Here is a 21059-nt window from a genome sequence, read left to right on the forward strand (position 1 = left end):
TACGCGCATATAACTAGAACATAAGCGTTAACATCAGATATAGAAATGAGGAATAAATAAGCAGCTGTTCGAGAAGGCTGTTCGTGGAAAGTATGGACCCTAGTATAAATAGGCGAACGAGGCAACTGAGAGCTAAAAGCATCTCAAGCTGAGGAATAATCAATCAGTATGATTTTAACACGCTATAAGTGCAGTACGCGAATATTTTGATTGTGAAATATACTTCATGTACTATACAGATAGTTTGCCCATTTACGAAATTTTGATTCTTAATATTATAGCTTCAACATTTTTATATAAAGGTGGGCTTTATTATTGTCATATTCTAGTACTGATGTATTGTTCATGCGATTGCTATCGATAGCCCGAAAAAGCTAACTTGACAGTAGGCTGAGATAGACTCATTCATTTTTGTGTTCTCTGCGGCAAGACCTAACATTTTTCTTACGCAAACTATTCTGAGGAAGTTCATTGGGTTTTTGTTACAAAGAGTCCTCAATCTCCCTCCTTCATTGTTTTTTCCCACGAGCACTTGTTGGCAAAAGTGGTTCCATACATTCTAGTTACACAAATTTTAAAATCATCATCTAGGCTCCTCCACTGAGAGAAACGCAGCCAGCTTGGTGCATTTTTATACTCAGTTGAGCAGAGCTCACAGAGTATATTAACTTTGATTGGCTAACGGTTGGTTGTACAGGCATAAAGGAATCGAGATAGATATAGACTTCCATATATCAAAATCATCAGTATCGAAAAAAAATTCGATTGAGCCATGTCCGTCCGTCCGCCCGTCCGTCTGTCCGTTAACACGATAACTTGAGTAAATTTTGAGGTATCTTGATGAAATTTGGTATGTAGGTTCCTGGGCACTTATCTCAGATCGCTATTTAAAATTAACGATATCGGACAATAACCACGTCCACTTTTTCGATATCGAAAACTTCGAAAAATCGAAAAAGTGCGATAATTCATTACCAAATACGCATTAAGCGCTGAAACTTGGTAGGTGAGTTGAACTTATGACGCAGAATAAAAAACTATTAAAATTTTGAACAATGGGCGTGGCACCGCCCACTTTTAAAAGAAGCTAATTTAGAAGTTTTGCAAGCTGTAATTTGGCAGTCGTTGAAGATATTATGATGAAATTTGGCAAGAACGTTACTCTTATTACTATATGTCTGTTTAATAAAAATTAGCAAAATCGGAGGACAACCATGCCCACTTTTAAAAAAAATTTTTTTTTAAATTCAAATTTTAAAAGAAAAGTTAATATCTTTACAGTATATAAGTAAATTATGCCAACAATCAACTCCAGTAATGATATTGTGCAACAAAATACAAAAATAAAAGAAAATTTCAAAAGGGGCGAGGCTACGCCCTTTTTCATTTAATTTGTCTAGGATACTTTTAATGCCATAAGTCGAACAAAAATTTACCAATCCTTGTGAAATTTGGTAGGGGATTAGATTCTAGGACGATAACTGTTTTCTGCGAAAAAGGGTGAAATCGGTTGAAGCCACGCCCAGTTTTTATACACAGTCGACCGTCTGTCCTTCCGCTCGGCCGTTAACACGATAACTTAAGCAAAAATCGATATATCTTTACTAAACTCAGTTCACGTACTTATCTGAACTCACTTTTTGTATTGGTGTAAAAAATGGCCGAAATCCGACTATGACCAAGCCCACTTTTTCGATATCGAAAATTACGAAAAACGAAAAAAATGCCATAATTATATACCAGATACGAAAAAAGGGATGAAACATGGCAATTGTATTGGTTTATGGACGCAAAATATAACTTTAGAAAAAAACTTGGTAAAATGGGTGTGACACCTACCATATTAAGTAGAAAAAAATGAAAAAGTTCTGCAGGGCGCAATCAAAAGCCCTTGGAATCTTGGAAGGAATACTGTTCGTGGTATTACATATATAAATAAATTAGCGGTACCCGACAGATGATGTTCTGGATCACCCTGGTCCAAATTTTGGTCGATATCTCGAAAACGCCTTCACATATACAACTAAGGGCCACTCCCTTTTAAAACCACCATTAAAACCTTTAATTTGATACCCATAACGTACAAAAAAATTCTAGAGCCACCCCTGGCCCCCCTTTATGGCGATATCTCGAAAAGGCGTCCACCCATAGAACTAAGGCCCACTCCCTTTTAAAACACTTATTAACACCTTTCGTTTGATACCCATATTGTACAAACGCATTCTAGAGTCAACCCTAATCCACTTTTATAACGATATTCCGAAAAGGCGTCCACCTATAGAACTAAGGCCACTCCCTTTTAAAATACTCACTAACACCTTTCATTTGATATCCATATAGTACAAACAAATTCTAGAGTCACCCCTGGTCCAACTTTATGGCGATATCTCGAAAAGGCGTCCACATATAGAACTAAGGCCCACGCCCTCTTAAAATACTCACTAACACCTTTCATTTGATACTCATATCGTACAAACAAATTCTAGAGTCACCAGTTGTCCATCTTTATGGCGATATCTCGAAAAGGCGTCCACCTATAGAACTTAGGCCCACGCCCTTTTAAAATACATATTAACACCTTTCATTTGATACCCATATCGTACAAAATAAATTCTAGAGTCACCCCTGGTGTACCTTTATGGCTATATCTTGGAAAGGGTTCCACCTATAGAATTTAGGCCCACGCCCTCTTAAAATACTCATTAACACCTTTCATTTGATACTCATATCGTACAAACAAATTCTAGAGTCAGGCCTGGTCCACCTTTATGGCGATATCCCTAAATGGCGTCCATCTATTGAACTATGGCCACTTCCTCTTAAAATACTCTTTAATACCTCCTTTTTGATACACGTGTCATACAAACACATTCCAGGGTTACCCTAGGTTCTTTTTACAATATGGTGATTTTCCCTTACTTTGTCTCCACAGCTCTCAACTGAGTATGTAATGTTCGGTTACACCCGAACTTAGCTTTCCTTACTTGTTTTCTAGAAAGTTTGCCACGAAACTTATCTGAACCTTGTCGCCATAGGGTATATTGTAATATCTTGAGACCGAGCGCAAATACTTAATTCTGGTAGTTGTATTCGCGACAACGATATTAATATTACGATATTGTTGTTATACGTATAAGTTTAATAAAAACTTGCATGAAGTATTTTATTTAATATCGAAATCATCAATCAAACTAATCTCAACCGTACATTATATATATATTATTCCTGTTTTAGTGGCGATGCTTTGGCTACACTATTTTCTGCGTTATATGGCAAATTGTTGGTGGTGATGGGCATTGCGTTTCCAATGGCAGAAGTTATATCCACTTATATACCACCTTCGTTTTATGAGGTAAGTAAATTGCAATATAAAAAAATTCTAGATATATTCGTGTATGCATATCATAGTCCAGTGGTGCACAAAGGCGGCAGAGCTTTTAATACAAAATGCAACTTTTTTTAGTAGTATGTGTTTACATGCAGAAAGTTTGATTACAGAACTCATCCATGATGTTGACTGCTTGAAGTACAAGCTAAAAGTGATAGACTGCTTGCTTTACAGAATCTCTATCGCTTCGCTCACGCGACATGTAGGTGAAGGCCGAATTGTTTTCCGAAGCTTTACAAAGCTCTCGAGTGTACCACTGGTATAGTCATATGAGGATTAAGCCTCAGAATTTGAGACAAGAAACTGAAAATTTGCTTTTGATGTCAAAGGTCGCAAAATGTAGCTTTTCGCAAATATCACGCATCCTATGGTATGCTTGCGTTTTGCGCTCAATACTAAGTTGAACAACATGAAATTGTTCAAAAGTATTGTAACGAATTTAGTGCAAGTCCGCTTATTTGCAACCTTTTACTAACGTTCGTATCGCTTAACTGTTGAATAAATAAATCTAATATTCAATAATGCAAAATGGCCTTTATTAATATACTTCAAAATAACACTGATACTTCACAACCAATAGCTTGCTTAAATAAAACTGATTCTATGATTGCTCAGCTTGCCCTCTTTTATGCTCTTCGATTTCCTCGTTCGTATACTTCTAGGCGTTTCTAGAATTTACTACTTAGTTATCAGCTATAAAATTACCAGCTATAACTACAGATGCACGTTTATAGCTTCTCATATGCACGTGTATATATGAGTGATACTTGCACAAGTGATTGCCTACTTTTGTGAGCATCTCTGATAGGATATATGCATGTGTTTGTGCGTTTCTCTCCGCTGCGTGTACGTAAATATGTGTAGACATAATGATTGAATTGTTTATGTAGATAAAAGTGACTGCTTAATATCGGCTTAGAGATGATAGTATCCCTTAGTGTTTATAATATTCGTCACAGTATTTTAAAATCTCTCCTTACAGCCTTACTATTTCAAGTCCGATTTGGAATACCTACAACTTTCTGGGTTATCCCATCCCATCCTCCCATAAATAATTTGGGGTCACCAGAGCCTCGGCGGATAAATACGTTTCCTATATATGTGTTTAACGACCCCTGAATACCCATAAGAAATCATCGTTGGTGACATAGTCGCACAATTCGGCACCCAAGATGTAACAACTCAAACCGGAGAGGTACCTGGCTGTGTTCTTTTTGAAAACCGCGAACCAAATGGACCCATCCTATGGCAAAGAAAATGTGCATATACCTCTTCGCCGTCAAAAAAGCAGGCAACGAAAAAGCACCACATGAATTCGCTGCTGCTTTTCTATTATTCCCTCGGATCGGGTAATGCAAATCCTTGAAGCCACTATAGTCTGGAATATTTACCTATCGATACGCATCTTTGACAGTAAATAAAATTGGAGACCTTAACGCATTGCGATTAGTTTGTGCAAGATGATAGGAAAACAGTGGTGTTTCCAATAGAAATCAGTTATCGCTAAGAAGGAATGGCTGAAGTACTTTATTAAGATACTAGGCGGACAACATAAATGCTGATATACGACAACACAGGCCGACAAAATTTCAAAAAGTTCGTACTTGTAAGTACTTTTCGAAACGTCTTCGGTTCGCTTAATTTGAATATGGAATCAGGCTTTTCATCTTGGATTTGATTTTTTAAACATGCTTGCCTTAGGGTACGAAAATCATACTGCTCGGCTATATTGCCAATTTTACCAATTTTCATTGACACATCGTTTGAAATCACAATCGTTTCCGTCACAAACGCCTTGCTAGTGATATATACTAGTAATATGTTAGTACGTTTTTTATAAATTGCGTCCTTGATCGCTGCGAACAAAAAAAAAAAAATGTGTAGCATACTTTCAGGCAGATTTTCTTACATTGTGTTTGGAGTTCTTTAGCAGATTGAAGAGTCGACATAGTTCCTTTAAACTGAAATGTTTTTTTTTTATTACTTTGACTTGATTTAGTTTCGAACTTGCATGGTTTGCTGAACTCGTCTATATGGAGTTATTAAGTGACTAACTTGCCTAAAAGCATGCACAAAATTTTGTAAAAAAAATGTGTAGGAAGAAATATTGTGACGAATATTAGCAACACTAAGGGATACTATCATCTCTAAGCCGATACTAAGCAGTGACTTGTATGCACATCAACAAATCAATCATTATGTCTACCCATATGTCCATACAAGCAGCGGAGAGTAACGCACAAGCACATGCATATATCTGAGAGACTCCCATAAGTATGCAATAATTTGTGCAAGTATCACTCACATATGCACGCACATGGGCTATGAGAGAAGCTATAAAATCGTGCACCTGTAGTTATAGCTGAGTAATTTTATAGCTGATAACTAACTAGTAAGTTCTGGAAATAGAAGCGCCTAGAAATATGTCAAAGAGGAAGCCGCGCAGTATAAAAGCAACAACAGTTGAGGCACGACAATCAGTTTGGTTTAAGCAAGCTATCAGTTGCGAAGTATAAGTGTTATTTTGAAGTACTTTAATAAAGGCCATTTTTGCTTAATCAAAATTGGAGTTATTTTTTCAACAGTATAGTGATTCGAACGTTAGCAGAAGATTTGATATAAGCGGAATTGCAGTAAATTCGTTACAATATCAATTCGTTAAGGGAGCCTTACAAAATGTAAAACTACATATGCAAGGAGGCTAGTTGCATTTTTAAACATCTACCTTAACAATTCTATTCAAATTATAATATATCAATAATTCCTAGAAATTTTTACGGCACATATTTCTTATCAAAATTGTAGTTGCCTTAAGCATTTCATCGAAAGAGTTGCTTATTGGGCCTTCCAACAGAGCATATATAACTACATAATTATTACTGGAAAAATATTCAAACCAACCAAGTACCTTAACACTATAAACAACCATTTCATCGAAGTTATTGACATATGATTGACCGAAAAAAGATTTATTGAACTCTATGCCACTACAATACCAACAACACTAGGCCACATAGCAAATTTTTATGCGTGAACGATAACTATAAAACTAGACTAAATGAACTTCCGCAATCAATAAATTGCGTTTAAGTGCCTAACAGCAACAAAAACAAGCAGAATATCGGAGCAAATATTTTTAATCCTTTGTAAGCGAACGCCTATAAGTATGCACCAAACATTTACACGAACTCGAAACGCGAATGTAGTTAAGTGTATGTAATCAGTTTGTTAGTGGTAGAATAGGGACGTAACAGAAATAACTTCAATCGAAATGGCATCAGCATCTAAACTTTGTGATTTGCTTGTCGGAACTGAAATCGGAACTGAAATCGAGGGTGTAGGAAGTGTACAAGGTGTGCCTAAGGAGTTTGAGGATAACGAATAAAGTAATATAAATGAAATGTAAATGTAATATATTGGAGGTAACATTTAAGCCTGTTATCAATCGATGCTTCTTCTTTTAGTAAAAAAATGTTGTGAAAAAATTTTTTAAACATATTTTTGATTTTGCTTGGCAATATAAAACAATTAAGGGTGTCTTAGTTCGGGTATAACCGAACATTATATACTCAGCGTGAGCTCATTTTATCGACAGGTTCGTCACAATAGATCTGCCAAACACAAAACCGTGCTGATTATCTATGATTAGATGCCTAACGGCAAAATACATTTTCTGTTTGACAATATACTCAAAGAGTTTAGAAATGGTAGACAATTTGGCAATGGGCCTATAGCTAGCAACATTGTTTTGGCCAAAGCCAAACAGTTTTTAAAAAGATAAGACGATAAGCCGTCAATATCTATCTCGGTAGACAATTTTACATTTTGAATCCCATTAACAATATCGTCTAGCGACAGAGTCAGGGCGCCGAAGTTAATAGAATTATCTACTAATGAGGGGAAACCCGTTGGGAGATCAGGCTCTGCCACGAAGTTGGCGCGAAGGAAGTCTGCGAATAAATTAGCCACCGCAAAAGGTTCAGAAGCTCGCTCCGTATTGTAAAAGACTGATGAAGGAATAGACGAGCAAAGTTTTTTTAGCCTTCAAATAGTTCCAGAAAGCCTTGGGGTTTACTTTGATGTCAGATTCATAGTTGCTAACAAAAGACCTGTGGAGCCTCTTGCCTAACACTTTGAATTTATTGGAGTAAAAAAGGTATTTACGTTTATGAGCCAACAATTTGGTAGATTTGAACTTTTTAAAATATTTATTCCTCAGATTCTTTAGTCGCTTAAGTTTCTTAGTATACCATGGAATTTTATAACAACTCTTTTTCTTCCGCGGAATATTATTAATACAGATTTGATTCACGGTATTTTTAAAAACATTTAAACTCTCAGAAAGATCATAACCCAGAAAAAGAGCTTCCCAATCAATCAAGGAGACCTCCCGAAAAATTAAATCAAAATTGCCACGTCTAAAAGAAAAACCAAGAGACTCATTATCGGCAGTGATGCTGTCGAAAATGTAAAACCCTATGGCAAGCGTAAGCGGTATTCTAGTCTGCGAGCCTTTTAAACATCCTTTATATATAAAAGTGGGCGTGCTCTTTAACCGATACCGTCCATTTTTACTAGAACAATTTCCTGCTATAAGGCTCCCGAAACATAGAAAATTTCTTAGTCAAAAAAGTGCAGTGCCACACGCCCATTTTAAATTTTTTTAAATATTTTCTAACTTTTCGTTATAATTGCATTTAGAGGGTAAAATACCATTCATATTACGCTATTTTTCGCAAAGATATAGCTTATTTTATTCTTCTACGACCCATTCAAAAATCTTTTATATAAGGGTGGGCGTCGTATTCCTTATAGTAAATGCAAGGACTCTGCTGAATTTTGTTATGATAGGTTTAACGGTTTTTGATTTATGATTAATAATATTTGTAAAATTGATTTTATCACAAGTGGGCGGTGCCACGCCTATTTTCAAAAATATTTTCAAATTTATATCAAGAGTCTCAATAGTCCACGCGTCAAATTTCAACATTCTAGGTAAATTATTTCCTAAATAATCAGATTTTTTTGTTTTCCAAAATGTTATATAGATAAAAAGTGGGCGTGTTTATCATCCGATTTCACTCATTTTCAAAACCAATATATTCTGTGTCCAGATTAGCCCATATAACGGTGAAGATATCTCAATATTTGCCCAAGTTATCGTATTAACGGACGGACTCTCGGTCGAACTGTTGATTTTGATGTATGTAAGTCTATATCTATCTCGATTCCTTTATACCTGTACAACCAACCATTATGTTACCAAAGTTAATATACTCTGCGTGCGCAGCAAGGTTGCTTGAGCCATTCCATTCTGTTAAAATTTTCTAATGATCGACGTTCGTTATACATACGATTTGAAAGATTCGGAAACGTAATCGGAACCGGAACTCTAACTCAAAAAGAAAATCCGATCTATCGGAAACGGAATTGAAGCTCTGTTAAATCTCAAGTTAGTTAGATACAGTTAGCATGCGTATGTTGGAGAAATTTTAACTGCGCTTTGTGTCGTCCCGCAAGAAGCAAGGCAGCGCGGTAACATAAGGATTATAGCATGACATTTGTAGTAGACAGCAAAGATTTAATGTCGTTTACAATTGAAAAAGATAAGTGACATGACTGTTAGCCAAGCAAAACCGACAGATCGTCGAAGCGATGGGTAGACAATAAATATAAATATGCTCAAGTACGGAGAAGAGGAAGTATCGTTTGCCAAGTACTTATTCGCCTACTTTGTACTGTATAGAAGTTTAGTTCTGCAAATATTTGTCGGTACACTTCAAAGCTATAAAGCCTTTCCTATCCTAATCCATCTTCTATTAGGTTGCAGGTAACTACGTATGTGATACATTGTTTAAATGTCACACTGACATGCTGACTCGAAAACATTATCAAATTAAAATTAAACTACAAGCAACTTTGAATTTTTATACTTCTGCCCCATTCCGCTAAAAATAAATTAGTGCGGATGTTTAAAGCTGAAGATGTAAAATTAAAAACCCAATTTCAGAATGAAAGTATTTTGAGCTAATATTTAGAAGCAAAAAAGAATCTAATAAATATTTATTGTACCTAGAAATATGCAAGTATTTGCAAATAATCTCAAAGTGCTAGAAAGTATCTTAATTATCTTATCTACGTGTCAGAGAATCCCACGAGAATATGCCCAATTAATCAGGCCGCGCATAAGAAGAGACTTATGAAGCGTAATTTTGTATACCCAGCTGTACTTGTACACAGGGTATTATAACTTTGATTGGATAACTGTTGGTTGTACACGTATTAAGGAATCGAGATAGATATAGACTTCGATGAATCAAAATCATCAGTATCTAAAAGAAATTGGATTAAACCATGTCCGTCTGCCTGCCCGTCCGCTAACACGATAGCTTCAGTAAATATTGAGATATTTTCACCAAATGAGTGAAATCGGACCACGCTCAATTTTTCAATATCTAGAAAAATTAGATAATTCAAAAACGAATCGGTATTCGTTGAAATTTGGTGGGTGGATTGGTTGTATGATGCAAAAAAAAATTTTGGAATGCGGGCGTGGCACCACCCAAATTTAGAAGAAGATAATTTGGAAGTGCAACAAACTGTAAATCAAAAGCCGTTAAAAGAATTACATTGAAATTTAACAGAAACACTATCCTTGCCAAATTATATAGACTGAGGGAAGGTAATCAAAAAACGGTTGAAGATCACGCCCGCAGCAGCGTTTCAAGTGCACAGCTGGGTATGTAATGTTCGGTTTCACCCGAACTCAGACTTTCTTACTTCTTTGGCTTTAGCTTTACATTGCGCGCTTCATTCGGTGTAAACACAAGCTAAATTAGCGTAGTCCTACGTGATTTCAAATCTCTAGCTGGCAAAAGTTAACTAGCTGCCGTGATGAAAATGCTCTGACACAGTTTTGTAGTAATGGCTCGCCATTTTCGAGTACAGCAAGTCTTTTATCGTGTCCACTTGCCCTGAACGGCAAAACTTTCTTGAGGCTGTTAATGGCGACAATATCAATACGGTTCAGCATATAATCAACTCTTTTTTTATGGTGTAAACGTTTGCTGAAAGAAACCTTTCAAATGGAAAAGGAACTAGAGCCGACTGCACTCAAAGCATCCGCAAGTAGATCAGTCATTCAGACTACCTGACTCGTGCAACGTTTTCTAGGCGATGAAAGAGAGAGCAGCCAGACTGCTCCAGTACAGCACGGTTTCAGACATGAGTATTGAGGGGGCTGATAAGCGCAATACAAAGCTTTATAGCTTTAGAGCTTCGGCAACTCAATTGCCAACCTCACCTACATGGGGGGAATCCTGTTAAAAATATGAAATTATCATACATATATTTAGCAGGTGAGGCTCTGGCGACCCCAAGTTTCCCATGGAACTAGGTTTGGAGGGACGGTATAGCCCAAAAAGTTTAATGTGGTCATATTAATCGTTCCCGATATGGTCGGCCTAGTACCTCAATGGTGCTTGTTACCGGAACGTAGCGGATCTATATCCGGCAAAGGACCATCAACATCGATAACACTCCGCGAAGGTTTCGGGGAGTGTCTTTATCGTCAATACAACAACAACGATGTACCGATCGTTATAAAGGATCAAATTGGATATCGGTGGCTATGAGGCAAATAAATATCTCCCTTTGCTGAATTCCTGGGCATAGCGGTTTTGAAGAGAACGAATTTGCAGATGAGATGGCTAGGAAAGATTTCAAAATGGACATAAGCAAGGCGGACAGCTCGGGGGTCACCCAGTGCATTTGTAATGAACAAAAATGTCTCCGAAGGGAAATGTGGGAAGTTTCCATGCACGCCCTCTTAACCTAACCTAGCCTAACCCATTATTTGATGGATCTTTTTTTTGGAAACAATCTATTGACACTTTGGCTCCGCCGATATTTAAGAACGCTTTGAAAGTCGGTTACCGGGCACTAATATCGCTCCACTCAATATTCTGCAGAACTTTGTTTAGGTATTTGTAAACACTTCTGTCGCTCTCACATTTCATCAGCTTATTAGGCATTTTTCACGCCTTTCGTGCCGAGATAACGTAATCGACTTGGCTAGTATCTTCTCTATAAGGATTCTTGTACTGGAAATGAGCTGATTTCTGGCCGGGACGAAGTCAGTTGACCTCTTTATAACTTTTCTAACTTTAAAAATACTTCCTTCTCAATTTTTTTCCTCTCTGGATGTGCTGGCGCGAATACGACGTTCGTTAGCAAACGTGGACGACCGTACTTTGTATCGAAGTCTCCTTATGTTGTTGTTATTTTTTTTAGTGATAAAGGCACTCCCCGAAGGTTTTGGGGGGTGTTATCGATGTTTGCCGGATATAGATCCGGCACATTCTAGTAACAAGCAGCATAAGGGTACAAGCCGACCATCTCGGGAATGGGCATGCATCAACGCCAATGCAAAATATGGTCAAACGAGCGCATGCCTCAAAGATAGCAGTTTGATTGCGCTCTGACAAATAAAAATGAAAGACGATCCCGCAAACTGCGCTAGTTGCTTCAGAATCAGTATGCTTAATGACGAGAGTAATGTTCTATTTAGCGTACTGTGAGAAAAATTGAAGCACACTCTCAGTAAACTTTTTGGAACGTATCAGTGTGAATTCTGACACGGTAAAATTTCTATCGACCATATCTTCACGATGCACCAGGGACTAGAGAAAACTCACCATGTCGAACGGCTGAATTTAAGTTCCATGAAAAGTTAATAAATGTTGTTGAGCGAACCCTAACAAGTTGGTAGGATTTAGGAAAGAGCCATTCGAAACTAAAGGGACTTCAAAACAAGGCTACTCCATTTTTTTCGATTTCTTGACTCTTATGTTAGAGAAAATAGTTCTAGCAGTAGAACTAAGCGACGATGGGACAAACTATAATATGGCGTACACTGATAATATTGATATCATTGGCCTTAACAAACGCGCCGCAAAGTTCTACCTTCCGTGATTTAAATAAGGAAGCTAAACAAGTGGTTCTTGTGGTAAATGAGGTGAATATGTTTTGGCAACTAATCAAGTCACTGTTGAGGCTAAGAAAAGCTCTGCTGAAGGCTTTTATTCGTGAAGTATAATATTAAGGTGTACGATACTACGATACGAAGTTAGAGCAACGACTAAAAGCCCAAAGGTATCTCAAGCTCGGCCATGCTATGCACATGGACAATAAACTCAGGCCAAGAAAATATTTCAAAGCAGAGGAAGGGTAGAGACATTCTTAGAGTTGGGAGAGTCAAGTGGAGAAAAAATAGACCTCCTTTGGTGTTCCCAATTGGCGTTAGTTATCTCAAAATGGGGATAACTGGCGTGACTTGTTACAAAACCGCCAAAATCGCTTAGGAGGCCTTAGCAGGCTAAGCACCAATTACTGAAGATGATGATGAAGTATTCCGCTTGCATCCTTTATTATTTAAGTTCTATCAAGTAATTGTTTTTAAATAAATAGCTCCATTCTTCTTTTGTTTCTTTCACAGGTGTACTATTTATATTTATACATTGGTAGCATGATATTCCTGCTTTTCATGTACGCCACACTGCTGTGGGGTCGCCCGAAAATGCCAACAAACATAAGTGAGTAGAAAGACAAATGTGAAAAGAAAGTACAGAAGTACAGCCCGCTTTTCGTCAAAACCATTAAATCAAATATTAATTTTCTATCAACAACCGTCTCGCTCCCAAACCTATAGTTAACTCCCGACAGTCCATTTAATTTTAAAGTTTATATCAATTATTTTAAAATAAATATCTATGTACGTTAGAGCGGGTCAAATTGTATGGGGAAAAATGGGGAAAAAAACTTCAGTTGCACATCCAGTTTCTGAATCTATGGGTCATACTAAGTAATATTGTCCATGGGACCATAGGTCTGAAATGAATTTCGAGCCACCCTAATTTTGTTAAAAAATTGTATATCCCAATCCGAATCCGAATTTGACATTTATTTTCGTGTATTTTATTTGTGAGAGCCGCTATTCACCATAGATTCAGAAACTGGATGTGCCTCTTCAACAATAAATTTGATCCACCCTAGTGTACGTGGTAGGTCAAAAGCTGAACGAAAAAATAATGGTTCATTAAAAGAAAAAAGAAAAGTACAGAGCATATTGATAATTAAAATGTTTTCCGCCATTTAACTTTTTATTTTATTTGTTCATAATCGCACGTGTCATGACCAAACATCAACTTTAATCTCGCTTCGAATATCAACAACATGCTTCCTTCCACAATATCGCAGACACACATACAAATACACACAAAAAATATCGAATCATTTTTGTAATGCACGTAAACATTAATATCATTTTATACTTTTTTCACCTTCTCGTTTATTTCCGACTACAGCAACACCAACCAAATCGACATCGAAAGCGCGCTCCTCCACAGCCTCGGAGAGTATGGATGAATCCGATACGGACAGTAATTCAATGCACAACAAACGTATACCAACGGTGATATCGGCAAGAAGACCTTCACTTCTGGCACCGCTTGGACGACAGCATCACTATGGCTCTTTCTATTTGCGAATGGGTGCAGTTGGTAAGTATTTTGTGACGCTAAGTTGAAAAATTCAGATACTACAACGTGGAAAAGGGATACCGCTCTTGGCTTGAAGTAGAAAGAATTAAGTTATAGCAATTTAGCAGGATGGGTGATTGTGCTCCGTGAACTCCTTCTCATACAACTGACATAAATAAATATTCACATACATGCACATATTTTTGCTGTTTTATTATATGCTCTCGCGGCTGAACATCTTGAGTGGCGTGCAAAAAAACCGCGAGCTCGCAAAATTGCCTGAATTTATGAAGATTTATTTTCTGACTAAATGAAAAATGTACGTTTGCGGTGTAAGCGTTTTTTGGGTATTTAATGAAAATTTTTGATGTTTGAAGTGTGGAAAAGACATTACGTAAATATGTCTCATCTCATTAAAGAGGTCGGATTTCACGTCTTTCATAGTTTACCAACAATGATTGATATATGGTGTTTGGTGTGGCGAAAGCTGACAAAATAAGTTACAGCAGAGATCCTACATATATGCGCCCAGAATAAGAGAGAAACAAGTTTGGACGGGACTGCCGTAGCTGTTAAAATAGGGCAGAAATACGAAAAGTTTCTTATCGGAACAATCGGTTATTTGGTATATATACCGTATATACTACCAATCTCTACGAGTTTTTCAGACAATAATATGTGCAATATACGAAAGCATTTGGTAAAATCGGAAGCTTCTAACTGATAAATTGCCTTAATCAGATCAACTTCTTTCCGAATAAGTATGGAAAATTCTTAGACTTAGCATTTGTTGACGACATATCTGAATTCTCTATAAATCGGTGTGAACCTCTTGTTTTGCCAGAAGACGTTTACCATCCTTCTCTTGAGATAACTTACGAAATCATAAGCAACGAAGTCGGCTGCACTAACAAAACACGTGTCTCTACCAGATGCTTTGATTCTTCCAAAACTAATTTCAACAATTTAAATAAAGAGCTTTCTGGGATAACGTGGCCTCGATATAAAGAGGATGTAGAGGAAAACATTTTAATAAAACCATTTATAATTTATTTGAAAAACATGTTCCCAAACGCACATGCTCGTACATTGAACCAGTGCAAGCCTGGTTTACTAAAGATTTAAAAGCTTTAAAAAATAAGAAATCACGTTTATTCAAATTATATAAGAGTACCGGTTTACATTCTCGTTATGCGCAGTACGCTATTTTCCGTCATAAGTATTTTGAACTTAATAAAAAGTGTTATAAAGCTTACATATGTAAAATTAAAAGAAACATTATTTGCCACCCGAAGTCTTTTTATGATTTCGTGAATTCTAAACGCAGAACTAACGGGTTTCCTTCTGCCATGAAGTTTAGAAATAGCATTTCCAGCGACGATCAAGAGATTGCAAACTTCTTCGCTCAATTCTTTCACTCTAATTACTCTGCTGTGGTTGATTCATCACCTACAAATTATCCGTATGAGCTCCATTCTAGTAACTCAATATATGCCCCACATTTGCTGCCTGAAGATGTTTTACTACATCTAAAGATCCTATAAGAATCCTTAAAATACGGTCCCGATTTGATCCCAACATGTTTTCTTAAAAAATTTGCGGAATACATTTACCAGCCCCTTACTGATATGTTTAACCTCTCTTTAAAAAATGGCATTTTCCCGACGGCTTGAAAGGAATCTTTTCTTATCCCACTCCATAAAAAAGGAAGCAAGTCGTCTATTGAAAACTATCGTGGAATAGCAAAGCTCTCCGCTATCCCTAAGCTTTTCGAAACAATCGTTACTAATCACCTTACATTTTCGATTTCTACATTGATAGATAGTTCTCAGCATGGCTTTTGTAGAGCCAAATCAACCACAACCAATTTGCTTGAATTTACAACTCACTTCTTTAATGGGTTTAGAAACAATCATCATACCGACGTTATATACACTGATTTCAGCAAAGCATTCGACAAAGTACGTCACTCATTACTTGTTTATAAACTCGAATTGCTTGGTTTTCAACCTGGCCTAACTCGCTGAATCTCCTCCTATCTTTGCGGTAGAACTCAAAGAGTCATTTTTAAAAAAATTTGTTCGAATGTCATCGATGTTCCCTCCGGTGTGCCTCAGGGCAGCCATCTCGGTCCTATTCTGTTTTTGATCTTTATAAACGATGTTTCCACAACTATAAAATATTCTAAAAGATTAATGCATGCCGACGACGTAAAACTTTTTAAGTCATACGCGTCGGTTGAAGAACGTTCTGTACTCCAGGCGGATTTAAATCGTTTAGTTACTTGGTGTAATGCGAATTTTATGCCTCTCAACATAGAAAAATGTAAATCCATGTGTTTTTCACGTGGGAACATACAGCCAGCTTCCTACACAATTAATGGCCAAACTCTCGAAAGCGTTGATGTTTTTGTCGACTTGGGAGTTACAATGATTTGCAAACTTAGTTTCAACCCTCATATTAATGCCACAGTCAATAAAGCGAGAGGAGTTTTAGCATTTGTGAAAAGATGGGTAAAGGAGTTTAGTGATCCTTACGTTACAAAAACCATTTTTACATCATTGGTGAGGCCGATATTAGAATATGGATCGATAATTTGGAATCCGCGTTATCAAGTTCATGTGGATAGACTAGAATCAATTCAAAAACAGTTTTTACTTTTCGCCTTGAGAAATCTTCAATGGGACTCTCCGTATAATCTTCCTCCTTACACTAATCGATTAAAACTAATAAATCTTCCTACCCTTGCAAGTCGTAGAGAAATGCTAGGTGTACTATTTATGGCTAGACTTTTAAATGGATCGATTTCAAGCCCATTTCTTTTGAACGAAGTAAACTTGAAAGTTCAATGCCGAGTTTCAAGGCATTATAAACCTATAATTCTTAAACAATGCAGAAGCAATTTCCAACTACACGAACCTTTTCTATGTTTGTGTGAAGATTATAACTCTCACTCGAGAATAATTGATGTTTCGGACTCGCTCTTTGCCATAAAAAAGACGGTTCTATCTTCTCTTAATAATTAAAAAATTATATTTATACTTTTAGTCTATTGTATTCTGTGAATCTGTATTTCTCAGCTGATGAGTTTCTCTGTAGTTGAGCGATTTTAGACCTCGGCGCTTAAGAAGCCACTGCCTCTCAAAGACTCGGTAACAAAAAAATTATAAATAACACAGAAATAAGAATTAGGATACAAAAAAAAAAAAAAACCAAAGTACGTATGAATTAAAAAAAAAAAAAAAACCCAAAAATAGGATTAGCCTGGTTTCATCGGGCCACTTGAGGGCAGTGCGCTGCCACAACGTCCGAGAAAAAAAAAACACATCTTTTCTGTAAACTCGGTTGTATGGGGACTAATAGTGGTCCGATCCGGTCGATTCCGAGAAATGACTAATCCGACACCACAATATTCATCAAGATATCTCGAAAATTGAGGAACAAGTTTGTGTTCAAAAAGACAGACGAAAGTTTAGGTCAGGAGTAGAGAAAATTTTGTTAACTCTGCGAGTGCTCTTGAAATAGGGTCATAATTAAGATAGTTAGCTCTGATTACTTTGACGCTTTGACGTGAACTGGATATTGAGTACGAAGCGTTCTGCATGGAACATTGAAGGTTATTTTCTTTAGAAGTTGCGGGCGGTTTGGGAGTCTGCCCTTAAAATTCGAGGTTCCCAACGCCTGGTACGGCCTTCAGCTGTTGCTACCAAGATGATATGATTAGCATCAGCATACTGTGAGCACGAATTTGATACTCTTTTGTAATAAGGACTCTAGTTTATTATAGTTACTAAGCAGTAAGTAGTGCCGACACTAATGGTTATTAAGTCTTATAAAAAGGGATTCAAGGTATTGATAAGCGCTATACAAAGCTTTATAGCTTCAAAACTTCTACAACCCAATTGTCAACCTCATCTGTGCGAGGAGAATCTTGTTACAAATATGATGCATCATATATATATTAAGCTGGTGAGGCTCTGGCGCCCCAGGTTCCTCATGGAACTAGTGGTGGGGTGCGGGATGGCCTTGAAGGTTTAATGTGGCCATATTAATCATTCCCGGGAAGGTCTAGTGGCTAGTGCCTCAATGGCGCTTGTTACCGGTTCGTACCGGATCTATATCCGGCAAAGGACCATCAACATCGATAACACTTCCAAAACCTTCGGGGAGTGTCTATATTGTTAAATCAACAACAAAAACAACAAAAAGTCTGATAAATATTGAGCATTTTGCACCGCATAATTAATGGCACCTACTGTATGTTCTTTTGATGCGCCCTGGGTGCTCGAAGCTGGCCAGTTTGAGTTCTTTTCTATGTTCCTAAGTTGGCGTCCAGTACAATCAGTCACCTGGTGTACACGTGTATCTCCTCGTCCACCATATGGACACCCTTGCCTCAACCATCCACATCTATTGTAGATCTAAGAATTCCTTAGAAGCGCAGACACGAAATCAGGTAGTCTGTTTGTCCTGAAATTGATGACGCTATACTACTATGGTCGTATGGTCTGCGCTCGAGCTGTCCCGAGGCACTGAGGCTCATTGCTGTTGTTAACGCTATGTTCGTTGCCACCAGGTCTACATTTGGAATGTGCAGAATGGCATACAGTGAAGCCATTGGGGTATTTGTTCAGGGTTCGCGCAATGCTAGGTATTGATAGCATACATACCCGCTCTAATTTTTTAGGTCGGTTATTTTTTGTGTGGTTGTCCACGAAACAAGGACTCCATAGTCCTTAGCTTTACAATCGCTGGTAATACCCAATGAGAGAGAGAGACCGATACACACCACGTACACCCCAGCATTTTTTATATGCATGAAGTGCTATCGAGGCCTTCTTCACTCTCTCCTACACGTTGAGTTTCCACCACAACTTTCTGTCTAGAACGATTCCTAGATAATTTATGCAATGATTGTCCTGCAGGATCAACCCCCTCCTCTGGGTTAGTCTACAATTCAGGGTCTTGTACCTCTTAGTCAACAATACCCAATTCCGATTTCTCCGCGTTGGCGGTCAACCCGACACCACATGCCCAAGTTTGTATATCCCGAATCGGTATTTTGCAGCTGGAAGCGAAAGCTTACTAGAAGAATGTACAAATTTTAGAGACTGCTGCACATTTTTGTAGATTGGCGTCTATTTCCCCATTAACTACATAAAGACTTGAATACATTGCATGCATAACCCTGCAAAAATCGTTGGATCATGTGGTCCACTGGAGTACTTACCAATATACTCCACTGTAATGCAGCGATGGACCAACTCATGTTTCTACACGTTTTTGACGATTGTAATCACTACTCGATGTTTATTGGACTGTGGGTACTCCATGGATTACTCTGATGTAATGCGGAGCTGGAGTATATGGTCCGGTCCTAGGACATGGCAATGTTAATTGGACCATATTTTTTGTATGAATTGTGGTTAATTTTGGAGCACTCGCTTGATCCATAGCGAGTACTCCATACATGCATGCATGGAGTACTCGCGATTTTTGCAGGGAACTGCACTAAAAGATACATACGTGTTGAATATTATTTATTTATTTATTTAAACATTGGAAAGCAATTTTTCATGGCATACGAAACATCAACAAATTGTCTCAACTGCACTTCCAATATATTTTATTTCTCAGAAATACTTGGCCATAATAAAATTTCCCAAGGGAGACATATCTATACCTAAAGCATTGAAAATGGAAAAACAACCAATCTTTCATGCAACAAAACACTCACATACTTATGCACTTATAAGTACTTAACGTAAAGCACTCAAATAGCGCATTCCGTTTTATGACTTTATTTTTATTGGCAAACTCGAACAGTTTTAAACAAAACAAAAAAAGAAAGGGACGTAAAAAGTTATACAAAAAGTTGTACGCTTTTGGCTTTTATTTTTTACGAAGAGTTATTTATTGTATGACCACTGCTTAATACATTATCTCCAACAAATATGAACGCACAACTTTTATTGATAAGAAACATCAGTTTTTTCTGGTAGCAAACAAAAATATCTTAAATAACTGAAGCATTAATTTAAGTACCTGCTTTGGTGGCTGGATTTCTGAGCATGGTTGAGCCTTTTTGAATTGTCTGTCCAGTTTCCGCCTGAAATGCTTTAGTTTTTTTTATATGCTTCGGCACTTTTGGTAGGTACACACATTAAACCAATTTAAAAAATAAAAGTTTGAGGCTCTCAATTTCCGTTTTAGTGTATACAAAATACCAGAGCTGCTCAACTCCTATACACTTATAGCACTTTTGTTGTGCTCTGAAGAATAGGCACAGAGACAAATTCAAAACTTTGAATATAAACAAATATTTCATAGCATTCCATCATTTATAAATTCTATTCCTATGAAAGTGTTTGAATTTTATATGAAAGTGCAAAGAAAAAGCACTTCCATATGAAGTCAGGGCACTTTGGTTTGATAACTACTCAAATTTACGCTAACAATATTGTAACTCTAAGAAAACTTTTAATTCAAAATTTATTCATTAAGGGGACCATCAAAATTCTTTAAACATTTAAAATATATTTTTTTTTCATTTTTAAAAAGTTTCAGCGTACATATACTTTTGTATATGTATTGTGATTTGCACTTCAATTTAAAAATATTTGAACAGCCCTGCAAAATATTATTAAAATATGAATTCCTGATATCAATTTTATGTAAGTCCGCACCGCACTTTTATATTTTTAATAGGTAACATATAGGTACCTGGTAGCAAAGAACATAGCGTTAACAACTGCAATGAGGCTCAGTGCCTCGGGGCTACTTCAGCGCAGATCATACGGCCAAAGTAGTAAAGCGTCATCAGGTACAGGGTGAACAGTTTACCTGATTCTGTATCTGCGTTTCAAGGAGCTCATGGAGCCACTATAAAGGTGGATGACTGAAGCAAGTGTGCAGAAATGGAGGAAAAGGTGATACATGTGTACACCGATGGTTCCAAAGTAGTGTAAGAGGTTGGGTCTGCGGTACACTGTGCTGATCTGGATATAAACAAATCCTAAAAGCAGCCAAATCGTTGCAGCGTTTATCAGGTGGAGGTACTGTGTAGCATTATGCGTCATGCCCACCTATGCAATACATTTGCGGCATTACGCATCATGAACTTCTATGCCAAT

At 37.2% G+C, this 21059-nt stretch overlaps 1 protein-coding gene across 3 annotated transcripts in view; it reads left to right on the forward strand.

Annotated features, from left to right (window-relative positions):
• The window catches only part of OtopLc (Otopetrin-like c), a 210778-nt gene that overhangs the window by 182064 nt on the left and 7655 nt on the right, over nucleotides 1-21059 (forward strand). For all 3 annotated transcript variants that reach the window (XM_067784685.1, XM_067784684.1, XM_067784683.1), the window contains exons 4-6: nucleotides 3235-3352; nucleotides 12885-12981; nucleotides 13753-13947. In XM_067784685.1, coding sequence (XP_067640786.1) covers nucleotides 3235-3352; nucleotides 12885-12981; nucleotides 13753-13947 — 410 coding nt within the window. The remainder of the gene's footprint in view (nucleotides 1-3234; nucleotides 3353-12884; nucleotides 12982-13752; nucleotides 13948-21059) is intronic.

Source organism: Eurosta solidaginis, chromosome 4, assembly GCF_040869045.1.
Source record: "Eurosta solidaginis isolate ZX-2024a chromosome 4, ASM4086904v1, whole genome shotgun sequence".
Classification (NCBI taxonomy): domain Eukaryota; kingdom Metazoa; phylum Arthropoda; class Insecta; order Diptera; family Tephritidae; genus Eurosta; species Eurosta solidaginis.